This window comes from Astatotilapia calliptera, chromosome 16 (assembly GCF_964374335.1).
Source record: "Astatotilapia calliptera chromosome 16, fAstCal68.1, whole genome shotgun sequence".
Classification (NCBI taxonomy): Eukaryota; Metazoa; Chordata; class Actinopteri; order Cichliformes; family Cichlidae; genus Astatotilapia; species Astatotilapia calliptera.
The window spans coordinates 31,336,190-31,361,801 of NC_137437.1; the positions used below are offsets into that span (position 1 = coordinate 31,336,190).

Sequence of the window (25,612 nt, forward strand, 5' to 3'; positions counted from 1 at the left end):
CCACCAGTGTGAGAATGAATGAATAGTGGAATTGTAAAGCGCTTTGAGGGTCTCGAAAAGCGCTATATAAATGCAATCAATCATTATTATTATTTCCAAAGTGAGTCAATTCCATAGACTCCCATGTTAAAATGTCCAACATAACAGCATAAACATGTTTACAGCCTTATACAAAAAGAGTTTTGATATTGTGAGAACATTCCCTTCTTTTTATAGCAGTTCTGAGTCTAATCAAATCTTGTTATTAACAAAACCAACAATACAAGTTTCAAAAAACACATTTCATGATTGCCCAAAGCCCAGAAATTGGGAAAAATATATTTATTTTATGTATTCTGGTTATAACAAATTGACAACACTCATCTACATTATAATGAAAAAAGCAATTTTAATGATATTGTCAGTTTGTTAGAGCTCTAAAGGTCTCAGCAAAGCCTTCACTTCCTGTTCTGTCGTAGGAACGTCAGTTAGGTGCTGAAGAAAAGGGCGTCCATGGATGCAGGTGTGGTTGGCGCCACCCAGCTGCTGTTCCATCCGCAGGAGGGTTTCCTTCACATCTTCTCTAGATAAATTTGTAGGCAGCTGCCGGGTAAGTCGGACTGCTTCACCCTGTGAGGGAAAAAATTCGAATTAAATTAAACAGCAAAAATATCACCGTGATGCTGTGTTCATTTTGTACTCAGAGCAGCTCTCACTTGTAGATAGTTTGTGACTTTCAATGGCCTACACTCCCGCACAGTTCTGGCTTTCTTGTGAAGAACTGCAGTCAGGATCTCCCTGAGGTCCTCCACACCGAGGAAAGGCACGCAGTCTGCCATTGCTGTCACTTCCAGATGTCTCTCGGCTGATGTGACGCCTGGCCAAAATAAGCAGAAAACAAGGATTAATATACTCCAGACGCTAGTACTATCTCCAGGAAAGAATAATAAATAAATATTGTGGTTTACAGCCGAACTGTTGACCAAGTCAAACAAGCAGAGGGCCAAATGGAGTGTTAAATGACTAATAGAAGCCCCAGCAGACTGGAAGGAAGCTGTCTTGTAGGGTGGAAGAATGATGGCTTCTCATTTCACGAGGAAATACTGCGAATCATGCACAATTTATTATTTTTAATACACAACTTTGGATGGTAAAAAAAAAGAACAAACCCAGAGAGCCAGGGACAATTTGAAATATCTGTGCAGAGAAATACTGCAGGGTTCAAATCATTCTCTATTCTATTAAATATTTATATGAAAATAATAGCTTAAAACAATAAAATTACCTACGGCAGTAACACATTTACTTTATATTCAGATTTAATTTAAAATATCAGAAAAATTATACACAAGTTTTGGAGGATATTTTCAAGAATATAACAAAAGCAAAAGAAACTCAGCAGATTTCGTGCACTGAAAACATCTTACATGCACCGCTGCCTTCAGTCCAAGCACACCCACAGAGGCTGGCAGTGCCAAATGAAAATTCCTGGAATTTTTTAAAGGGCAACCATTCTCATCACCTGCACACTGGGGTACAAACCTACTGTGAGACCACGCTGTCGGGCAGAGAGCCAATGTCAACTGAGGTGAACCATTCCAGCAACAAAAACAACCAATACTCACAGGACATTGTATACCCTCTGCAGGCAAATATTGAAGAGGTAACATCAAAGCATGGATGAACGAGGTTCAACTGAGGAAGTCATTCTACTTTACTCTGACATCATGTTTAAACATTTGCTGGGATAAATCCTCGAAGTCTTATTTAATAGTCTCATTTCTTTCGCTCATTTACAGGTCCACATTTTTATTCTCGGTCTCTATTAGAGTAGCTCTGAATGATGGGCTTGGTGCTGATGCTAAATTCATCTACTGCCTTAAACAAGACCCCATAGATTTGAACTACAGCCTGGATATAAAATAAAATATAAACATTCTGTGTCTAAAAAGTAAAGTCAACACTGACATGCCTTAAACCTGCAGTCTTTCCAATAGCCAGCAGGGAGCAACTCTTGACGAGCAACATTTTAGGAGCTGGTCTTACTTAAGGAATTTAAGGTGAGTTTAGGTGACGTGGAGGCAGAAGCTAAAGTAATATTCAGCCAATTGTTTTTCTTGAATATTAATAACCCTGTTTTTTGCCCCAATATAAAGACTTACACTGATGTTTTCAGTGTCAATAAGATTACTCATAGATTTTGGTAGTTTTTGTATTTTGCAGTTTATGGCCTTTACATTTAGTATGCTTGTAGTACACATTTGGTATACTATTATGTATTTTTGTGTGCCTTACTAGTCTACGCAACCACCATTGACTGTACTGTTGTTTGTCTTGGCCAGGAAACTCTCCCCAATGACAATGACAAAGGGATGCTTTTATAAAAGAAAGCCTCAAATCAGAAGTAACTGACCCTCTGGTATAACTCTCAAATGTGCACCTTAAACCAGATAACTTTTAAGCTGGAGTGGAAATGGCATCTTACTAATTTAGAAGATCATCATTTAGTTTGGAAAAATAGTTTGTTGCACTACAATAAAATCCTCCATAAAGCTAGAACATCTTACTATTCATCAGATTGAAGAAAATAAGAACCCTAGGTTTTTTCACCACTGTAGCCAGGCTGACAAAGAGTCAGAGCTCTTCATGAATTTATTCACAAATAACATTTTAGCCATTAGAGATTAAATTATTTGTAACCATCTCATAGATGTATGGTAAACCATTTCTCTCTGATTCATTTTTCTGAGTTAACTTCAGTGATTACTTTCTCCTAATCATCAACGTGTCTCCTAGACCCCATTTCTACAAGACTGCCCAAAGAAGTCCTACCATTAATTACTGTTTTAGTCTTAAATATGATCAGTCCATCTATTACTGGATTACTTACTACAGACCTTTAGTAATTCACTAATTAAAGCTATCATTTGACCCAGCTGTCTCAGCAACTCAAGCTAAACAGAGAGTCTTCTTCACACACTAAGGTTAATTATGGAGTTCCACAGGGTTCTAGGACCAATTCTGTTTACATTACACAGAATCTATCTGTGTAATGTAAACAGTATAATTAGAAGGCACAGCATACAATTTCATTACTATGCAGATGATACCCAACTTTATCTATCTATGACGCTAGATAACACACACCAATTAGTTAAGCTGCAGGAATGTTTTAAAGATATAAAGACCTGGATGACCTCAAATTTTCTGCTTCTACAATGAGATAAAATTGAGGTTATTGTTCTCGACCCAGAAAAGCTTAGAAACAAGATTTTAAGCCGATACTTGATTAAAACCAATGGATAGTATTTCCTTGGCTTCCAGTAACACCGTGAAGAACCCTGGAGTCACTTTTGATCAGGATATGTCCTTCAAAGTTCATAATAAACAAACATGTAGGACTGCTTTCTGTCGCAGAGTAAGGGTGAAAAACTAGTCAATGCATTGATTACTTTTAGGCTGGACTACTATAACTCATTATTATCAGGATGTCCTGAAAGCTTCCTAAAAAGCCTTTAGTTGATCCAAAATGCTTTAGCAAGAGTACTGACAGGGACTAGAAAGAGAAAGAATTATTCTCCTATACTGGCTTCTCTTCACTGGCTCGAATTTAAAATCCAGAATGAATTGAACTGAAGTAAACACAATTATGTTTTTGATGAAGTATTTTCAGTATTTATATCAGACACATTAAGAGAGGCACTCAAACATACCTGAATAGAAACTAAAATGTGAGGTTTCTACAACAGAAAAGGTGGTGGTAGAAATAAAACTTCCACAGGGAAGGAAAAAACTTTTAAAAACATTATTGTTAGGTCTCAGTGACCACTGAAAATTAGTTTAGATACTATTTGAATATCAGGACCACTTCCAAGTGCTGAGACTTGATTCTAGAAGGATTTTACTTATACCAAGATTACTGCATTATTTGGCTGTTAACATTTACCACAATATCTCACAAATTCTTCACCCTTTTCATTGTTGAAATGCATAAAGTTAAGTAATCAATCAGTAATTTTGGCAAGTTTAAAATGAACATTTGGAGGTTACTACTGAAAACTCTTAAAAAACAAAAACACTAGAATTGAGAATTTATTGTTTAACATGATAAACAACCTTGTGAAAGACTGGGTGTTTTTCATTTTACCCGCAGCTAATCCGACACAGAGAAACTCTGTCAGACATAATTGCCTGTAATCCCGTTACGGGGACTGTAGGTTTGACATTTCTAACTGCTGAACTATGACATTAACAAAAGCATGAGTCACAAAACAAGAAACTTCTTGCACACAACTTGTTTACTTAGTGGACTTTTTGTTTGCAATATTTACATTTTCCTCATGTAGCCTGGAGATTAATATTATTGAATTTTATCATCATCCTCATGATTTGTTCTTGTAATTTGAATTCTGTGGAGCTTCTGCTTTTATTTTTAGCACCCTCTATGGGTTATGTAGGTAGATTGCCAGGAGTGGTATTTATTTCAGGCTGATTGGATTTGTCAGACCCTGATGAAAGCTTAAAGTTGATATGTGTTGGTTTATTTTTTTCTTCCAAGCTGTTCAAAGAATAAAATTAATCTCTCTTTTTAACAGAAGCCAGAGTACCTGAGTGGTTTTCTGTGGTAATATCCTCATAAAATAATGTCAAGCAACTTTTCCTGGATTTATTCTTTGTACCTGGAGTGAGTTTGACTTTAAAACCATTTGCCACAAGCCTAGGATCAGAAAAGAAGGCGGCTCCATTCAGCTCCGGGCTTTGTTTCTCCATGCTGCACAAAGCCTCTGTGTATTCAGCCCCTCCAAGGCTTCTAAAAAAGAGAAAAAGAGGATTTTAACATACATACAAAAAACAAAGGTAAAAATGCTTCTTTCGTACTTAGCTCTCATATATGTGCATACATTTATACAAAGAAAGTGGCTGTGCACTTTGCTAGTGAAACGTGAGTGATACGTTACCCATCTGTTAACTGTATAGGGTTCTGCAGACTCGCTGCTGGAAGTATATTATTCTCTAGAAGTCTCTTAAACAGCAAAGCTTCCTCCACTCGAAATGGGTTTAACAACATGAGCCTCTGACCACATAAAATGACCCAGGCGCTCTGAGAGGCCAGCCGGTTTACAAGACGGAGGCCCTGCGGCGCTGCGCTGCTCTGGGATGAGAGGCGCTGAAGCTGCAGCCGCAGGGCAGCCACGCTGCAGGGGAGGGGCTGTGAGGGCTTAGGAGCAGGGTTCTTCATCTTCTTCTGAGGCTGAGCGGCGAAGAGCTCATCCAGCAGCTGCTGGTTGGACAGCGGGGCCTTACGTTTCTGACCCTGCATATGGCTCCTCACACCAGGCTCTCTGGGGCCCTCAGCTGAGGCCAACTTAGTCCTTTGTTCATGATGTTCCAGGTGTTTTTTTGCCTTCTCTTCATACCTGCAGAGTTAAACCAAGCCTTGTAATGGTAGTTATGGCTGTTTCTGCTATTAAATCAAAACCTCTTTTCTAAAAAGTGTGCATAAATGAAACAAAGAGAATGAAATGAGATCAGCATAAACGTGTATTTTTAGTTGAACATAGTGGAAAAACATGTCAAACATTGAAAAGTTGGGATGGGGCAAACAGAAGACTGTAAAAGAGGTGGTGGAGTATCTCACAACTAATGAGGTACAGGACTAGCCTGACTGGGTTGTTTTTTGTTGTTCTGTTTGTTTTTTAAAAGCATCCCTGAGCAGACAGGTCTTTCAGAAGTATTTAAGGGAGTATCTACAGATTGTTCATGAGTTCAACTAATTAGAAATAACTTTTCTTGATGAAAACAACAACAACAACAACAAAAACCCTTTTTTGGTCATATACAGTTAATAATATCATAAAAGATGGAAATGCAGAGCAGGGATGTCAGACTCATTCTGCTCATGACCAAACCAAGCCAGTTTAATCTCAAGCTGGCCAGACCAGTAAAATCATTATCTGGAACAGCTGTACATGTAATGAAGTCTGGATTCTGAACCATTCATTTACAAAACAGAGAAGAATAAGTGCAATTTGAACAATATTCTGTCTCAGTTTTTGATATTAAACAATTTACTGTGGTTACAAAGAAACACTACTTTGCTGTTATAAAGCAGGTTGTAGATAATGTCTTTATCTGAAAAAAGGCTGCAAAACTAACATAACAGACTGTAAAAAGCTCAAAAACTGTGCTCTGTCAATCTGAATATTTTGTACTTTGTGTGCCAGATTCAACACTTCAGCAGCTGGAGCTTTCAGCCGGATATAGTGAAATCTCTGCAAGTAGCAAAACTAAAAAACCAGTACCGAATGTTCACAGTATTCAGCCTTTGGAAAGTACATCATTAAAATCAGACGTGTGGTGGAAATCACTGCACATGCTCAGTAAAAAACAGGGTCAGTGAACACAGTTCACCACTTCTTCCATAAAAGTCAGTTAAAATTTATCCATATAAAGATAAAAATAAGATAAAAATGACCTATGATCTCTCTCGGGAGGAGATTTTCTCTCAAGAAGAAAATTAATTCTTGAACTATTTGCCTACACAATCATTTAAAGAGTGGTGAACTGGTCAAACAGTCAGCTTCTTTAGGATCCCAGCCTCTCTCTCAGTCTTTGAGAAATACCACATACTGTAAGCGATGAAAGCCCAAAATAAATGCTAAGAAAAGGTTTTCGCCCACACATTCTTACAGAGCAGCTCCGATCTTCTGAAAAACTTAGCTTCTCCAGGATGCTCTTTTTATTACCAATGACATTAGGAATTCACCTAACCAGCTCTGAGATATTTCATTTAAAAAAAATTGTATTTCCTTTTTTAGCATAACACAAATCATTGTAATCCGCTTTTCTTTACAATGTACACAGCATCTCAAGGATTTTTTTTAATGGGGTTATAAATTACATCATGAGTACCACTTTGTTCCCAAAGATCATGTTGAGAAGTTGACACCAGGGTACATTGGGTGCTTTCCTTAACAAAATAGTAATTTTATCAACTCCTGTTTCCATATACTGCATCTGAGCATTTGGTCTGATGCTTTACCGCCTCATTATTTAAATAGCATGTTTCACAAATTCATGTTAGCGTGCCACTTAAGTGAAAGGTGCAGAGTTATCTTATTTCACGGTTAAGACAGCAGTACAGTGAAACACAAGTCTGAACAGATGTCATTTTCCATATGCTCTTCCATACCTTATTAAAAGATCCTATAATCTGCTGATGCACACTTTCCAACCTTGCAATTACTTTAAATTGGTATGCAGCAATCTTACATAATTGGGTTCAAATGTTTGCAACACAGTGTAATGTAGTAGCTCAGCAGTTAGAAATCAAATTCTGACATGTACGAGTGCATCTGGGACAGTTTCTAAGTCACTAATGACAAATTGACAAATGACTGAAAAGTACTGCACACGTTTAATGCAAACCTTGAGCCAGGAGGATGACAAACTATTCTACCAATATTACCGTCACTGGAACAATAGGTCAATAATAGCTTATGGGTTTAAATCCCGGCCAGGGAATGCATCCAGTAAGGGTTCCCCAGGCTAGGACCTGCCATGCTACTCAAGGTTACTTTGGAACATGATAAGAGACTTGTAACTGAAGCCACGCTAGCTCAGGCATCACCCGGATTAATAAGGTCTGGGTCAGGAACCAGGATATACTGATGAAAAGTGTGCTTTTGGAACAAGGCTATGGCATAAGCTGGCATGGGATGACAATAGGGAACTGTTGGAAAGATACTTTGAATGCAACTCCAGTTAAGGAGGAAAATGAATGGGAGAGTGACCCCCAAACTGGGAGAGTGGCTCCAACAGATTCCAGGAATGAGATGTCCAAAAAAAGCATAGTCCCAGGAACAGTAAAGATACTGCCCTCAAGTCTCCAAGCCCCTGGTAGAGGAACTGAGATTGAAGGACAAACAAAGAGCACCCGGAGGGCAAGTGGGGAATTTTTTTAAATGTATATACACATTTTATTTCCAAAAGTATTTGCTTGTGTACCTTCACACGCATATACACCTGAATGGCATCTCATTCTTAATCCACAAAGTTTATAATAATGTGGGCCTTTCATTGCTAAGATAACAACTTCAACCCTTCGGGGAAGGTTTTTCATAAGGTTTAGGAGTGTTTACTGGAATTTTTGGAAATTCTTCCAGAAACACATTTGTGTGGTAAGACACTGATGTTGGTTGAGAAGGCCTGGCTCAGTCTCCGCTCTTATTCACCCCAAAGGTGTTCTATTGGGTTGAAGTCAAGACTCTGTGCAGGCCAGTCAAGTTCTTCCTCACCAAAGTCAGTCACCCATGTCTTTATGGACCTTGCTTTGTGCACTGGTGTGCAGTCATGTTGGAGCAGGAAGGGACCATCTCCAAACTATTCCCACAAAGTTGGGAGCACGAAATCGTCCAAAATGTCTTGGTATTATGAAGCATTAAGAGTTCTTTTCACTGGAACTATGGGGCTGAGCCCAACTCCTGAAAAACAACCTCACACCATAATCACCCCCTCTACCAAACTTTACACTTGACACAATGCCAGTCAGACAAGTACCGTCTCCTGGCAACCAGCAAACCAAGACTCATCCATCAGACTGCCAGACAGAGAAGCGTTCATCACTACAGAGAATGTGTCTCCAATGCTTTAGAGTCCAGTGGTACCGTGCTTTACAGCATTGCATCTGACACTTGTGTTTGGTGATGTAAGGCTTGGCTGCAGCTCCTTAGCCATGAAAACCTTTTCCATAAAGCCCTCTATGCACATGTCAAGGCAGACGAGCTAATCTGAAGGCCATATGAAGTTTGGAGGTCTGTAGCGTTTGACTTGGTAGAAAGTTGGTAACCTCAGTGCTTTATGCCCCTCAGCATCTGCTCTATGGTTTTATGTTTTCTACCACTTTGTGGCTGAGTTGCTGCTGTTCCCAATCACTTCCACTTTCTTATAATACCACTAACAGATTACTGTGTATTATTTAGTAGCGAGGCAATTTCACGACTGGACTTGTAGCACAGGTTACATCCTATCGTGGTACCAAGCTAAAATTCACTGAGCTCCTAAGAGCGACCCATTCTTTCACAAATGTTTTCAGAAGCAGTCTGCTTGATTTTATACACCTGTGGCCATGGAAGTGACTGGAACACATGAATTCAATGATTTGGATGAGTGAATACTTTTGGAAATGTAGTGTGCAAGTATTTTAACCCTTTTTGGATGAATATTTAATGAGACTATCTTCTTATATCTTGTATCTTGCTGACAGGTATTTATATTTTATAACTTATTAAATAATGCGCATAACTGGCCAAGGACTGCAAAGAGAGGTAAGAGCTAAGGCAATTTTTTCATCTTTTTGTGCATTATCCTTTCAAATTCAAGAATAAAACTAAACATTTGCTTTTTTTTCTGTTTATTTATTTTAACATATCCGTCCTCATCTAACCTTCATTAATGCCAATCCTTTGACTCTGAGGGGAGCCGGGGTCAAACACAAATGCTCATTACCTCCATGTGTGCTGCGCCAAGTCTGCCCTTGACTAGCCAACTATGTGTCAGTCCTCATGCCACTTATGCGGTGTAAGTGTAGGTGAGATTTTTAAGTGGACAAAGGGACATGTGCGAGTCTAGAAATGGTCTCTAATTAAAATTGAGTGAATAGGAGTTTATATCAGTGAGTATAAATTAAATCAGTAGTTAATGCCTGTGTTTAGTCGATATGCATGGAAAGAGAAAACAAACTTGAAGCTTTAATTTGCCAAATTTAAATAGAAATGAGATGTGACCCTCTGGACAGACCAAGAGGGGACATATCATCATTAGGAATACCTGTTGCACTACGGAAATCTATGTTACCTCACCCACTATTAGGCAAAGTTGTGTGGAAATTAGAAATACAGCTCGTATCAATAAAATTTCCACAGCAGGCCTCTCACATGCAAATGGCAGGTCAGACTTTCCTCTCTTCCATCTCTGCCTTGCAAATAACAAGAGATGGAAACTCAGAAAGGTGAAGGTCTGGAAACTCACTTCTTACGGTCTTCCTCCCTCAGATTTTTCCACCTCTCATGGATAGCGACGCTGATGTCCTGCAGGCTGGCTGTGGGTTTCTCTCTCAGGACCTCAGCTCTGGCTTCCTTCTCAAAAATAGTGACAGGAGACAGCGGTGCCCTCATGGTGCGGTTGCTGATCATGTCATAGGCTGTCAGGGCAGCTCGCTTCTCCGTGATGGCATTTAATGTCTTTTTGCTTGAGCTGCTCTCACTCATGGCCTCATCTGGGACAGAGTGATTCTGCTTTGTAGGTCGATGAATTATGACAGGCTGCAGGGGTTCTCCTGATACCGGGTCAGTAAGAGCGGTCCCCCGGCTCCAGTCCTCAGCTGAAATTTGGACTTTGCTTATAGTTGCAGCTGTCATTTTATTGTCCACAAGTCTCTCCGGGGATTTGCTTGCTGGCTTTGTCACCGTCTGAGACATTTCATCATCATAAAGAGAAAAGTTAGACTCAAGATCAGCTGGAATCTGGTTTACAATCCAGTCATCTGCTATAGAAGAAGAGGAGCTGCAGTTTGAGGCCTGGCGGTCCAGCGAGGTGTCAGCACTCGATTGTTTGGGTCCATCTCTGGGGACGCTATCATTGCTGTGACTATTCTCTGCATTTCGTTCACTGTCAGCCTGCAAAGGACTAGATGGCGAAGGAAATGGCTCAGAGCTGAGGTGTTTGTCAGCTGGGAGATCAGCGTTAGGCCGAAATCCATAGAGAGAAACCAGCAATGCCTCTATTGCAGTCAATACAGTCTCCTAAAAAAAAGATGACAAAAGGTCAATTTCCTTTCTCAGGAATCTCTACAGCCAAACAAATAAACTACAACTCACTTTGATTAAGTTTGAGCTTTGTGGTTACCTTGTTATGAAGAAGAACCTGAGTCTTGTCTGGTGTCAGATTAACGTCCACCGATGAAGGTGGAACAGAAATTTTAAGCATAAGGGTGGGATATCGATTTCTGGCTTGGTCGTCTGCATACTGAGCAGTATAGTGCTGACGCAACAGCTGATGGCCAATCACAAAAAAATAAAATTTGCAGAGAAACAAATAAACAAAAAGTTTTTAATCCATAAAAATGTATTTATTGATTGTTTTATTCAAAATGAGTTTACCTTCATTATTTCTTTGTGCTGGACTGGCCGGTTGTTGACAAATATAAATGTTTTGTCAGGGTTAGATGTGCTCGTAGAGGAGTAATCAGCTCCAGGCTTTGGGAAAAAGCCCTCCAAAAGAATCTGAGAAAAAGAAAAATTAGTTATCCAACACAAAGAAGGCTAATAAGAAAAGGCATGCCATGCATTAAAAACTAGAAATAAGTCAAACAGGAATAAAAATCCAAAAAGAAACAAAAGCACTATAACATCATTCATCTATTTTCCATCGCTTGTATAGGATGTACAGCAGTCTAAATAAAGAGCTTGCTCTTCCCATTACCTCCCCAAGCTCTTTCAAGGTGATATGGAGATGTTCCCATGCCAGATGAGGGCGATCGTGGCTCAAGAGTTGGGTGTTCGTCTTGTAATCGGAAGGTTGCCAGTTCAAGCCCCGGCTCAGACAGTCTCGGTCGTTGTGTCCTTGGGCAAGACACTTCACCTACTGCCTACTGGTGATGGCCAGAGGGGCCGATGGCGCGATATGGCAGCCTCGCCTCTGTCAGTCTGCCCCCAGGCTACAACTGTAGCTGCCTTCACCAGTGAATGAATAGTGGTATTGAAGGGTCCCAAAAAGCGCTAAATAAATGCAATCCATTAATATTATTATTAGATGAGATACATAATCTCTCCAGTGTATCACTGGTCTGCCCCAAGATCTTATACCAGTTTGGACATGTTACAAAACACCTCACTTAAAGGGGGTTTACAATGCTAACTGGTCAGATGCCATCTGGCTCTTTTCAGTGCGGAGGAGCAGTGACTCTACTCTGAGTTCCCTTCAGAAGAAGCTCACTTTTGCCATCTTATTCTTTCAGCCTTGCTTGTGGCCAGGTGAAGGTAAGACCAACCAGGTTTAAGACATTGGCTTCACTTTTCATAAAGTCTCTCCTCACACTGTGGCAGAGGAGCACTAAAGCCACATTTCCATTTCGTCTCTCTCTAATTCTGCACAATTCTGTTGTCCATATATTAAGGTTATGATATTTTACGGGTTAAAATGATCAGACTCATAAAAGAGGACCAAAGTTCCCTCTTCTACATGCAGGCCTGTTTTTGGTGTTCAGCATTTTCCCATTAAAACTCAGCATCATACATGATGACCTTTCACCCAAAATCATGCCAGAGGAGGTCCTAATGAGCTAAAATCGACGACTCAGCATAAACCTCAACAACTGTACTTAAAACTCCATTATGAATGCAAGCTAGTAAGAAATTATGGAAAACTATTAATGTTCAGCAGATCGCGAGGAGTCAACAGCTATGCTTGTTTCCACATGGTCTCAGGCTCATTATTAGCAGCAGCGCACGCCAATGAAGTTAATAAATGAACTGCTGTTTCAGGTCAGGGCACACATGCGTTTCTCCATTTCTGCTCATTAGGGTCACTTTATGAGTGTACGAATGGCACCTCTGGCCCTAAAGGGCCTCGGCTATGTGTAGTCAAGCTGGCAAAAAGCGAGTGTCACATTTTGTTCTGCAGAGGAACAGCTCTTACAGCTCTCCCCTAGCGAGGCTGGAGAAATTGTCAACCCGGTCCCCTTGATCACTGAAGCTTTGTTCTTAGGGACAAGGTGGAGAAAAGTTCCCTTTCATTGCTACGGGGAGTAAGAGGAAAAGGTGAAAGGTTGTTCTCATAACCGGGCACCAAGCAGGAAAATAACAACAACAAAGGGGAAAATGAGAGAGAAACAGGGTGAAAAGGGCTGCTCCATATCTGTCAGAATAGATTAGTTTGGAGCCTGACAGCAGGTAGGAGCCACATGACACCTACCGTGACCAAGCAGAAAGTTACAGCTCGACGGTAATTCAATTACAATCTGCAGAGCAAAGCTTAGCTAACAAAAATCACTCAGCCCTCATCAGGAAAGAACTCAAGAGAAAAGGGCAAAGAAATTGTTGGCCAGCCACCAACTGACCACATTTGCTGGCTTGAGCCCAGGCGTTCATGATGAGGTTATTAGCTCACAATCGAGTATAACGTGCATGCTCCCATTTGCTCTGCAGAAATTATCCATCATATCCAGGCATTAAATGTAGTATTGGCAGCTAAGCCTAAGGTCCTAAGGTCGTAATCATTAATCATCACCAGTGCAGATCTGGTTATTTTTAACTTGTTTTCAAATATTTTCTTAGGTTTTTGAGCGCTAGTGTTGCATAACATTAGCAACACTGACTCTAAGAAGTCCTGTTATGCATGCTGCAATGTTACACAATATTTTAACTGATCTGGATCTCAGGATGTGTTTGTTGACATCAAGCTTTCAAGGTGAGCGAGGGGAAATTGTGCTTTTCGAACACAAACGTCTGCGTAATGAAGGGCAACGGGGCCACAGGAGAAACAGCATGAGGTTCTAGCAATGAGTAGATGTGTGCGCTTGAGGCGGGACAGGGGCAGTGTGCAGATCTGAACTCATGACAATCGTCCGTCAGGGTTCTGTGCACTTCATGCCGTCTCTTTTGTTGCAATATTAAAATGTGAATTTGGGACACAAAAGGGTTAACAACCGTTTGTGTTCATCTTGCAGAATCGCTCAGCTTTTCTCCAGTTTCTACAGCTTCCCCTTAACTAACCTCCGGTTGCTCCTGGTGATGGTGGCAAGGGATCAAGTTGGCAATAGCACCGGGCCCCAGCGTGGCGAGGAGGGCGCTTCTGTTATCGGCCACTTTGGCCTTCTGCCAAAGGACCACCTGGAACGAAATGACACCCGTCCACCTCAATGAGTCCTCGTCAAGGTTATTACAGTTTTTATTTATTAGCTTTGACAATTTAATTTTCGATGTGACACATTTTTAAAGTGTTTTGATATTTTTTAAGTGCTATAGTCTGTGTTTTGGTCTTTCCTATAAAACTGAATTTTTGTCAGGGCTGAGGCTCAAAAAGGTCAGAAAAAACGTAGGAAAATAAGAAACAAAGGAACCTTTGGTAAAATACACATATATGCACATAACAATATAGCCAAACAATAAAGAGTAATGAAACAGGAATTCGTAGTTAATTTAGTCTTGCAGGGCCAAGTTGCAGGTTGTCCAATGGTAGTTGGAAAAGACAGAAAAAGAAGGAAAAGCAAAATAGGTCCACTGTACCAAAAAGCAAGTTTCATCGACAATCACACTGTATAAACCCCCTAATGCTGTGAAAACGTTTAACATAATGTAGTAATTAAAGCTTGGACAAAAATTAAAATAAATAAATACATTTAAAAAGATTTCCCCACATAAATTTCTAAATGTGTAAATTTTTCAAATAAGTAATCAAGAAAAAAAACTCAATGCTGTATTTTTAGCAGCACCACAGTTCAGAAAATATTTTAGGTGCAAAATATGTTAACATCAGTATGTGTCTACCAGTGAATTTATCTCCTGGGTGTTGATTTCTAAAAGCACACACTGTGTTGCAGGACGTGTCTCAGATATTAAATTAAAGTTGGCACCTATAAACGGATAACTCCTGTAAACAGTTCCTGAAGAAACTATGAAACATGACACAAGCCAAATGGCAGAGCTGGAGATAAAGGATAGGGGGCAACTAAGTGCTGATTGCACAAAATGGGTTCAGTACCCTCCCCTGACGAACTCCAAATTGATTTCTATGAAAGCTATATGGTGGTCGTGTGCTCCCTTCCCTGACCTGCACCGCCTACACACTTCTGTGTACAAACTGGCTGCAGCCTGAAACTGAAGCAGAGGTCAAGTCCGCAGCTGCGATCAGCAACTTAACTCAGGCATTATAATCACCCAAATCGCAGCCACAGTCAGCTGTATTTGTGTTGGGGTGCCTGATGGGTAAGAGACGAAAATGTCTATGTAATGAAACAAGTAAAAATAGCTTAAATTTGGAGTTGTGGTGAACAGGAGATCACACAACAAACTCTTCTGCATTGCGGATACTCCTGATCACTCTATTCACAGAAAGCAGCACTTTCTCCAGGACTCTGCTCCACTACTACAGGAACATGCAATATTTCTTTTTAATTTACTTTTTATTTATTTCCTTGTCTTGAGTGTAACCACTGGTTTGCACTTTATTGTGAACCCTCTGTATTTCCATCCATGAAAACATCTCTTGATTGTAGACTTTGACTTTGTGTCAAATGATACATCCACCTCCTCATCTAACCTTCTTGACTTCGTACGATGTTATGAAATTGTATTTCTTAACCATAGAAATTATTCTGTGCTCAACCACACTTGTCTTCTGTAATCTTTCAGCCTTTTCGGTGTTGCTGGGCTGGCTGGTGTATTAGTTCTTTTTAAGCCACTTCTATAGCTTTTGTTCTCTCTAATAGATGGATTTTGGTTTTTCAGCCTATCGATGACTTCATTCACTAGCATCTCATTGGATCTCATATTGGCAGTTTCAGTAAAAAGCTACCAAATGCAAGCACTTAGAATACTTTCAGATATTTGGTCTTTTTGGACTGTCATGAAATAATGAGGGAATAGGCCTCACCTGTTCCAATACTTTTCTTAAATCCCCATTTTCCCTTCATACAATGTAATGTGTACAGAGGCAAAGCTCCAAAAAAGAAAAACATCCTGGTCCAAAAACTGCATATAGTGCTTTTTGGATCATATTTTTCCGACATATTGTCATCATACATTAAAAATACTAACTCTTACATGATTCTACATATGAGAACCAAGAGTTTTGTTCCATGTTGTCATACTTTTACCTATTTAAGCCATCCATCCATCCATTCGCTTCCGCTTATCCTTTTTCAGGGTTGCGGGGGGCGCTGGAGCCTATCCCAGCTGTCATAGGGCGAGAGGCAGGGTACACCCTGGACAGGTCGCCAGTCCGTCGCAGGGCCAACACACAGGGACAGACAACCATTTGCACTCACATTCATTCGCACATTCACACCTAGTGGCAATTTGGATTATCCAATTAACCTATCCGCACAAGCTGCATGTCTTTGGACGGTGGGAGGAAGCCGGAGTACCCGGAGAGAACCCACGCAAACACGGGGAGAACATGCAAACTCCACACAGAAAGACCCCGCCTGATGTTGGAATTGAACTCAGGACCTTCTTGCTGTGCGGCAACAGTGCTAACCACCATGCCACCGTGCTGCCTATTTAAGCCATTTTTAAATATTTTTTAAATCATATTTTATTGTCCCCTTTAGTTCTCAATTAAGATGTTTTATTTTGCTAGACTTACTAAACTATGTATTCTGATTTTTTTTCTTGTGTTTTTATTTCTTTTTTGATGTTTTATTTACATTTTTACTTAAAAAAAATCTTCTTGTCTTTTGGGACATTTTATGTTTTGAAATAGTTGAAATAGTATTTTACTCTATTTCTCCATGTTATCTTACTTTATTTAAAAATGGTCACCTTTTTTTTTTTTTTACTGCAACACAGGCCTTTCCAAATTTGGGGAATAAATTACTAAATATCTAAAATGGTACACTTCTAAATTATATAAAAAAAAGACCAAACACGTCTCTGGTCTAAAACCAAATATCCCACAAAATGACTTCTTTTTACTTTTCAGTTTTTCACGCTGGAAAACATGCAAGCTGAATATAACTAATGAGAATTAATAACTGTTGTTAGGTCAGTGTTTATTTATGATCCATCTCTTCACAGTTAATTAAATGACATTAGACATTGTGAAAGATGATATATTACTTAAGTACACATGTTATTTATGTTCAGTTAAGCTTGTGTTAGTCAAACTCATCCAACAATCAAATTGCTACCATTTGCTAAAAGAGCCAAACAAACGGCAACACATGTTAGGGATTCACGCCTCTCAGAGCATCGATGTTTGCTCTTAAAGTAATTTGAACTATAGCATTCCCTGCAAGCCCAAACAATGATGTCTGCTACATCATGCTCTAATGTTCATGGATGCACTTGGTAACATTTTTCTTGCAGCAGCATCCAGAGGCACTGTGGCTTCAAGGCTGTAAATTGCCCCCAGACCAGGCATGAATTCAGTCCCTGGGTCTGGATTAATTTGTGAGTTTTCTTGAGAAAATCAAGATGACATTTCACATGTTTTTTTAAAATTAAATGTTATATGCATTTGTGAAGTGATGACGCAAAGTATTTTGCAATCAGGGCTGCTGCCTGATTAAAGTAAATATCAATCACAATTATTTTGGTAACTCTGGCAATTACAGTAATTTTTCTTAATGCAAAAAAACCCAAAAACAAAACAGCCGTAGATAAGAGTGAGACAATAACCCTGATAAGACACAGACAGTGCAGGGAAAGGCATACAAAAACGTCAGAGCCTTTGTACTAGGAATGAAATGAGAATCGATATTATGATTATTTAACACAATCATTCTCAGAAAACAACAGTGGATTTATTAAACTTTGAAAAATAAATAAAAGCATTAATATATTATTATTAGACTTCCATGAGCTTTAATTGTAATTCAACTAAATAAACTCAACACTACATGAATGCAGTAAATCTGCTGCAGGCTAGTGGGAATATGGCAGGGAGTGAATCTGGAATTTTGTGATCAGGGGAAAAGTAAAGGAAACGGATGTGCTAAAAGCTAAAGCGAGAAAATGATTGGAAAACTGAATGTAGCACAATAATGTTTTGATCTATATTACCTTCTTTCAGTAAAAGGTGGAGGGTAAAAATATAGCTGAAATTAAAATTCAATTAACTGCACAGGTAAAACAGACCTTCCAAAAAATCCCTGAACTCAGATCCAGATTGACTCCAAAAGCCCCACTTCTGGTCGAAATTTTAAGCAAATTTCTTCATAAATGTTTAAGTAATCTTGCTACCAAACAAATCAATCAATCAAACAAATATTAGAGCTCTCTCACTTAATGACATTTACCACTAAAAGGGATCCTCAAATATGCAGATCATGCTCCCCTTAAATTGTTAGACATGTTGTCTAACAATTTAAGGGTTGTGTGTTTGTCATTCACAGAGGTTTTGTTTCAGCAATTAGTTGCATTAATTATACTATTTTGATCACCATCTGACAGACTGTTGCATCACAAGTATTTGTAAAATGTCTGCAGGTTTTATTGTACATCATCTAATCCTGTTTAAAGATTCTCAATCAAACATTTCAGAACAAAAGATTGAGTTCGAGTTTCTCAGATGTGACGTTTTTATTAGTTTCATTTATTCTATGTCACCATTTCTTTTGTATCTTTTGGTTTTGGACTATTTTACTTATTTATGTACCTTGAAGCCAACACGGATCAAAATCTCTTTTCTTTCTCTTTAAGAAAAAGTACAATAAATCGTACAAAATAAGTCATTCAAAAGAGATACGTTAAGATTTTCTGACATTACTAGAACCAAAAAGGATGAACATAAAAAATAATAAGGCAATTAATCAAAGCTTGAGCTGTTTCTGTTTAAACTCGGCTGTTTGAACCTTACTGGAAACAAATATATTCTTTTGCATGTTTTTATTTTAAGTTTATTTATTAATGAGTGAAATTTTTATCAACCTAAATGTAGAAAATGTTCACTAGTCTTGCAGTGTTTCGGTTCGTCTTTCTCGCCTTGATAAAATCTTTAGTGTTTCTGGAGCGCCTGTAGAAGCTAAATGAAGATTTTCCATCACACGTTAACAATTTCACAGCTCACCGACTCGCATTAGCACTGACAAGAAACCAGCAGGAGGCCAGAGACAATTTCTGTCTTCAAACAGGTCGGCCAAGCTCCTCGATATTTTCCTGTAATTGTCCGTTTACACATCTGAGGACACAACCACAAGGACAAAGGGCAAAAGATGCCCAAACATCTTACAGCTGTAAGGAAATCTGGATGGAAAAAAGAGTTTAATGGCTTTATTACTTGGCTCTCTCTTCCAGTATTTAATAAATTTTTTGTTTGATTTTTGTTAATCCCCCAAAATGGACCAATATACTACTCAATAAAAAAATACACTTGTGCATTAAAACTAAAACACATTACTTAATGCATTGCATTGTCTTTGCACCCCCCAGATACAGTAGGAGGAGTGATAGTAATGGCATTAATCAAAATAGTGAAGACAACTTAACTAACTGACAATCTAACAGTATCTAACAGTAATCCTAAAGAGGTTTTCAGAGTCTTGATACATGTCAGTGTTATCAAGATGGCTACAAAACAGTACATTTATTTTCAAATCCTTAATTTAATCAGTCTGTCTTACTGAGAAAGAGAACTCTTTATCAATAGAGACCTGTGTATAAAAAAGGTAAACAACAACACAGAGAACACACACATGCTGTGTTTTCATATCTTTGTGGGGACATCTAATTGACATAATGCTTTCCCTAGCCACTTACCCTAACCATCAAAAAATGAATGCCTAATCCTAACACTTAGCCTACACCTAACCGTAACCTAATTCTAACCCTGACACTAAAACCACATTTTGAGTCTCAAAAATGCCTTCAAACTTATGGGGACTTATGGGGATTTTGTCCCCATAAGGGCTGTTGGTCCCCACAAGCATAGTAGACTTCCAATTTTTGGTCACCACTAAGATATGTAAACATGGTCTCTCTGACACACACAACCACTCTCACACTCTATACATGGTCACAAATAAAGTGAAAGAGCTGCAGATACAGCAGCTAGTTGCATCTATAGTCCCATCACACATACATGCCATATTAATATATAAAAAACTGAAGGGGATTTTCAGCTAAAGGGAATGTCATCTGAAGGCTAAGGCGGACACCTAGTGGTTGCATCAAGCTAAAGCTTTAAATCAGGGTGTTTGTATACAAAGGTGTTGTGTTTTTTTTGTAACCACAGTGGAATATGACTGATACTCATCTCTATCTTTACTTGTATAAGCATCTTAATCACTTCCTGGCCAAACTTGCGTGTGACATTAATCTCCAGTAAAGCAGTAAAGAGTAATATGGTGTGACTATTAGGGAAAAGTGCAATGTTACTATTTCTGTGGTCTTAGTTTTGAACTGCCTGCTATGGGAATGGATCCATGTTACTTCAGAATTCATAAGTTTGCTGTTTGAATCAAGCTTCAAATTGGATTCCTCCATCAGCAGATGGAGGAGTCAAATACCACCCTCTACCACCATCTGCACCACTTATTGGACAAGCTTACTACAATACAATACCTTAAGTTCTTTATTGCATTATATTTTGATTTTTATTCATTAAATACATCTTTCTTTTTTCTATTTAATTGTAATAATAATAAGGTGCAATAATAACAATGTGCAATAAGCATACACTTATTCTTCTATTTGTGTTGTGTTGTGTTTTCAATTTCATTGTACTATTGTATTATGTATGACTGTGAAATGACAATAAAGAGTTATCCTATCTTATCTTATCTTATTTAGACCTATTTTATTCTGTTATTTTTTATTTATTTTATTAAGCTTCTTTACTTAACAGTTTTAATTTGTCTTGGTATATAAATCTATGTTGCTGTTTTTCTTCTTTCATCAATCTTTCTTTTTCGTTGTATTTTTATTTGCATTTTTTGTGGCTTTTTTTTAAATTACTTTAATATCTGGTGTGTGCTCTGCCTTGCCTGTATGTACTAGCACTTTGTTTTTAAAGGTTGTATATAAGTAATGTTTATTTCTCTTCTTAAGTTGTGTGGACGAGTTACTGACCTTATTGTGAACGAGCATGAGTCTCAGCTCCGGTTTGATAATGGCGTAGGCCATCAGCAGATCCTGCACCTTCTTCAGCTCCTCTTTGCACTTCTTGTTAGAAGAGAAACACTGACGTCTCACTGGAAGGTTCTTAAAAAGTTTCATTACACTCACTGTCGTCCCTGCAAAAGAAACAGAACAGAGTAGGTGACCTAAAATTATATTTTCATGCAACAATTAGAGTATATGGCAGACAAAAAAATCGCAAAAATTAAAAGTATGTACATAAATAAAATACTAAATGTATTAACACACCAAAAATAGCCTAAAAATTATATCTAAAGTAAGCTTAAAAACTGATGTAAACTGACATTTGTTTTCACTTGTTCTTGTATTTTTTTTACCTTTATTAAACTCGTCCATTGATTTATATTCCTGTTTTATTATTCCATCATTAAAGGACACTTTATACAATTAAACAATAAATAGAGTAACTAAACAGAGTATTTGTGTAATAGTAAATCTACTATGTTTTGCACAGTTATGGATGCAGACTTGCATTTTCCAATTTAACACACAATAAACAAGTGTACTTGTGTGATAGCATCACTGATTTATTATTTCCTATTTTTATAGATTTCCCTATTTATTTTTCTTTTTGTTACACATAACGAAGAAGAAATCCTTAAAAGAAGATTAAAAAGAAAATAGAGAAATAAATACACTTTAATTACTTCTATTTTATTTTTCTAAAGCAAATATAATCAAGTTAATCAATAAATGCACTAATCAATTAATTTCAAAATAAACTGGAAGTTAAACAGAGAGGAGAATAAGGAGAAAGTTTTTTTTTTTTTTTTTAAATTTTGGTCCTCCATACAATCAATGTATTATTATTATTTATTTTTATCTTTCTTTATTATACTCCAATTTTTCCTGACCTTTGCTCTTCTCTATAGCGTTTACCTTACTGAACTATTTTTGGTTTGTCATATTTCATTTTAATTTTTCTTATTGAGCTAACCTATTTAAGAACTTTTGTGATGGGTGGTGTTTGATGTTTTTAAATTTTTATATTCATATTTCCATAAAAGTAAAACACTTCTATTTTTCCAATAATAATTCACGAACAGCACTGTTTATAATGTGTCTGCTGGCTGATTTTGTAAACATCAATATTAAGTTTCCTGCTCACCGGGATTAAAATAAATTCTGCCCTCATATCTGAAGCAACTTAATTTTTGTTTTTTAGATATTTTTTAAAAAGGAAGTTTTCCTTGTTGCTCTGCTGTCTGTGCCGTACCTTGACCTAAATGAGACGGCTTCTGGGAAACAATTTTCCCTGTCAAGTCCATTGTGTACTGGGTGCTGATTTCATCCTCCTCTGTCTTTGTGGTAACAGCCACCTGAAGGGAAATGACACAAAACTTCAGTTTAGCCACATTGAGGTGTCAGCGGCTGTAATTTACACAGCACGAGTGTTTGAGTTTTAATAGAACACCTCAGCCACGGCGCAAATGGAACCCAGCGCCTCCCCTCTGAAGCCGTACGTTTCCAGATGCTCCAGGTCTTCATGTCTGCAGATCTTTGAGGTGAAATGTCTCACAGCCATCACAGGAGTATCTACAGTTTTGATTCCTTGCCCATTATCACGAACCTCTACGCGGTCCAGGCCAAAATTTTCCTAAAATGTCAATAAAAGTAGTGCAACATGAAGGGAAATCAAACTCAAAGCTGTTACGATCTGAAGAGTGACTGCAGCAGCAGTCAAAATGCTCTAATATTAATGATTTATTTTCACTCACATCATTATTCATAATCATTGCATCATTAATGTTAAATAAATATGATAATAAATTCAAGTAAAATACACTAACAGGGGTAATTAACTGGAGGAAATCAGACTGGTTACTGCATTTGCTTCTGCATGAATCAAGGTTTTTAAATAAATTAATTTTTTTCCCCTGTAACATTAGCTGTAATTAAGTACTTTACCAGTTTAACATCAATGCTTGAAGCTCCAGCATCCAGGGAATTCTCGATCAGCTCTTTGACAACATTCACCACAGACGTAATGACCTGGGAGCTGGACAGCAGACGCACAGTGTCCGGGGGCAGCTGCTTCATGACTACAGTTATCTGCTAAGGTGAAACATCTGGATTTAGTGGCACATCTAGTCACAAGAATAATAGGAGAATAGCTGGCCAAGGGATAGCCCTTATAAACATGCTCCTGATCTTTCTTTTGATCCCTTGCAATAGTGGGTGACACCACATATTTGATTCGGCAGAGTATTATCCTGGATGTCCCCAAAAAGAGGATTTGTGTCTTCTGACCAATTTTATTGAATGTAATATTTATATGATCTTGGTTATCCACATTTTCAGTGGTGTCAGACTGCTTTAAGCTCATCAGATACATGCAATCTGCGCTGAAGTGGGGTGGACAAGTTCATAAAATTGTACACAAACATATAAAGAAAAACGTGTCCAAGTATTTCCCTTTCTTTCAGTGTACAGTACAAGAATATTCTTCAGTTTGTCGACACTCACTGTGTATTAGGGGCATGCATGATTCAAACTTTTTTAGTTTATTGAAGTCACTAATTAGATTTATTGTATTTATGTGATTTTTAAAAATCAGGAATCCTGTACAAAAATCTCAACCCAGAAACCTGCAGGTTACTCCCTAACTTCTTACACCTCCAGTCTTTATTTTAGCTGCCTGCTCAAACACAGCGGGCCATCCCATGTAAGTGTTTATGAGTTCAGTCTCTTAACTTCTCTACATGAAACCCAAAGAAACGCTGAACCAGCTTCAGTGGACCCTCCTGCAGTTAAAATCTATACATGGAAATAAGAGCAGATATTTCAAGGGGACATTTTATCTACATTAATTAACAACTCTGCCTTGATGACTGTAGACGGAATCCTTAACTTTTCAGGCGCTTCTGCCAGAAATACTCGTTTACTGCTGCTGATTAAAGAAATAGTATTTACGGTTTGTAAAATTGGCTGCTCCTTGATACATGAAAACGTCCTTTTATATCGATGAATTAGTGATCACAGCTAACAGTAATTTACCAGTAAAGGCAGTCAAAAAAGCAACGGCACTAAGATATATTCACTTCATTTAAGGCACAATTTATCCACATTTCTTTAAACACAAAATGAAACTGTACTTTAAGACTAGCTAACTGCTCTCCACACCTCCTTTAAGCTGCTCAGACTTGCTAGCTCAGATTTAAATTTCAATTTTAGTTCAAACTTACGTACAGATGTTACAAAGCCATAATTAGCTCAATAAAGCGGCTAAATAATACTAACATAAAACTGCTTCTCTGCTTCAATCGTTCATAACAACAGACACGGAGAACCACAGGCGGAAGTTACTGTTTTCCCGCCCTCCCCCCTTCGCTGCATATTGATTGGCTATAAGTCAGGCGTAGGCGGAGTCTAAAGAGCAGTCTGCCCGGAGTTAGAGCTGGCAGTTTTGGGCATTGTTTTTCTTATTTCTCATTTTATTTACAAGAAATCTAAAAATCAGTCAATTTGTCTGTCGCACCATCTGCAAAACACAATTCATAGCAGGTCTCACTACCATCTTCTAAACGTTCCGTTTCAATCTTGATGTTATTCTCTGCACCTCTGCACCTGTGGCAGCTAACACAGAGAGACAGACAACCATTTGCACTCATACTTATGGGCAACTTATAATCACTTGTTAACCTTACCCCACTAAGTGGTTGTCTTTGGACTATGTGAGGAAGTTGAGGTACCTATTTAGACATGGGGTTAACATACAAACTCCACAGAAAGACCTTCTTGGTGTTAGGCAACAGTGTTAACCATCATGCCACCCCATATTAAGTTAAATTAAATTAAATTAAATTAAATTAAATTAAATTAAATTAAATTAAATTAAATTAAATTAAATTAAATTAAATTAATGTTACCTGCTTGATGTGATGTGACATCCTGTGTGCAGGGATAAGAACAGGCATGCCATTTGGACATTTCTTTATTTTTCATTTTTTATGTATTTTTGATTGATTGATTGATTGAATCTTTATTTTGAACATGTTGAAAAAGTACAACAAAATAGAATTAAAAGAGACAAATGAACAAAGCAAAACAAAAGGAAAACGAGCAACCACAACTCCAAATAACGTTCATGTTCAAAAAGGAGCAGGAAGAAGCATAAGCTTATTTAATCCCACCCCTTTTCCACTATCTAGTATCAATAGACTACAGAAATACCTCCTTGCAATTACATTATATGTTATGTGTAATTTTTTTAATATATATATATACATATATGTTTCTATCTATCCATACATACATACGCACATATACACATTTTCAATAACCCCATTAACACCTCAAGGATACACAACCTACAAATATATATATTTATATACCCATACCAACATACCCGTGCACCCGCATACACATGAAAATATTAGACAAGAACACCCTATCAAATCTCTACCTTTTCCCTGTACCCTGTAAAAACCATATCCTTAAACCGCTTTTTAAACTTTTCATATTAAATTAACATTTAAATATTAAAAATAATTAAATTTTGTGTAACAGCACGCCACACTAGCCTTAAAATCACCCAGGAAGCACCAAGTTAACTTATGTTCACTGCACTTGTTATGAAAAATAAAAATAAAAAATAAAAATTAATATTTAAATATTAAATTAATATTTAAATAATTTATGAATTTAAATACATTTAAATAAATGTATTTAAACATTAAATAAATAACATGTATTCCCATAGTATTTATTCATTGGCGTATTGATTGGTGTGAGCCGTTAGGGGGCGGGGAAACGGCCTTACAAGTCAAACCGTG

At 37.9% G+C, this 25,612-nt stretch overlaps 1 protein-coding gene across 6 annotated transcripts; it reads right to left on the bottom strand.

Annotated features, from left to right (window-relative positions):
• Positions 1–306: 306 nt before the first annotated feature.
• pms1 (PMS1 homolog 1, mismatch repair system component) lies at positions 307–24,205 on the bottom strand. 6 transcript variants are annotated; one of them, XM_026144975.2, is made up of 13 exons: positions 24,078–24,205; positions 22,746–22,889; positions 22,252–22,434; positions 22,054–22,156; positions 20,769–20,932; positions 13,752–13,868; positions 11,139–11,261; positions 10,885–11,031; positions 10,009–10,781; positions 4,938–5,396; positions 4,659–4,789; positions 696–856; positions 307–609 (listed from the first exon to the last, which is right to left on the bottom strand). In XM_026144975.2, exons 2-13 carry the CDS (start codon positions 22,875–22,877, stop codon positions 409–411), a joined length of 2,694 nt encoding a protein of 897 aa, XP_026000760.1. In that variant the 5' UTR covers positions 22,878–22,889; positions 24,078–24,205; the 3' UTR covers positions 307–408. The 6 variants fall into 6 exon arrangements, with proteins under 6 accessions (XP_026000760.1, XP_026000757.1, XP_026000761.1 ...); XM_026144972.2 differs by having other exon boundaries at positions 22,746–22,892; positions 24,078–24,199; XM_026144976.2 differs by having other exon boundaries at positions 24,027–24,154.
• Positions 24,206–25,612: the final 1,407 nt, after the last annotated feature.

What these genes read in the sequence shown, in the direction of transcription:
- pms1 (XM_026144975.2), bottom strand. Translation starts at nt 22,877, where the DNA reads ATGAAGCAGCTGCCCCCGGACACTGTGCGTCTGCTGTCCAGCTCCCAG. An exon ending in CAAGCATTGATGTTAAACTG is followed by an intron (nt 22,435 to 22,745) that starts GTAAAGTACTTA and finishes TTGACATTTTAG; the next exon opens with GAAAATTTTGGCCTGGACCG. An exon ending in ATCACCAGGAGCAACCGGAG is followed by an intron (nt 11,262 to 13,751) that starts GTTAGTTAAGGG and finishes TCTTTTTCTCAG; the next exon opens with ATTCTTTTGGAGGGCTTTTT.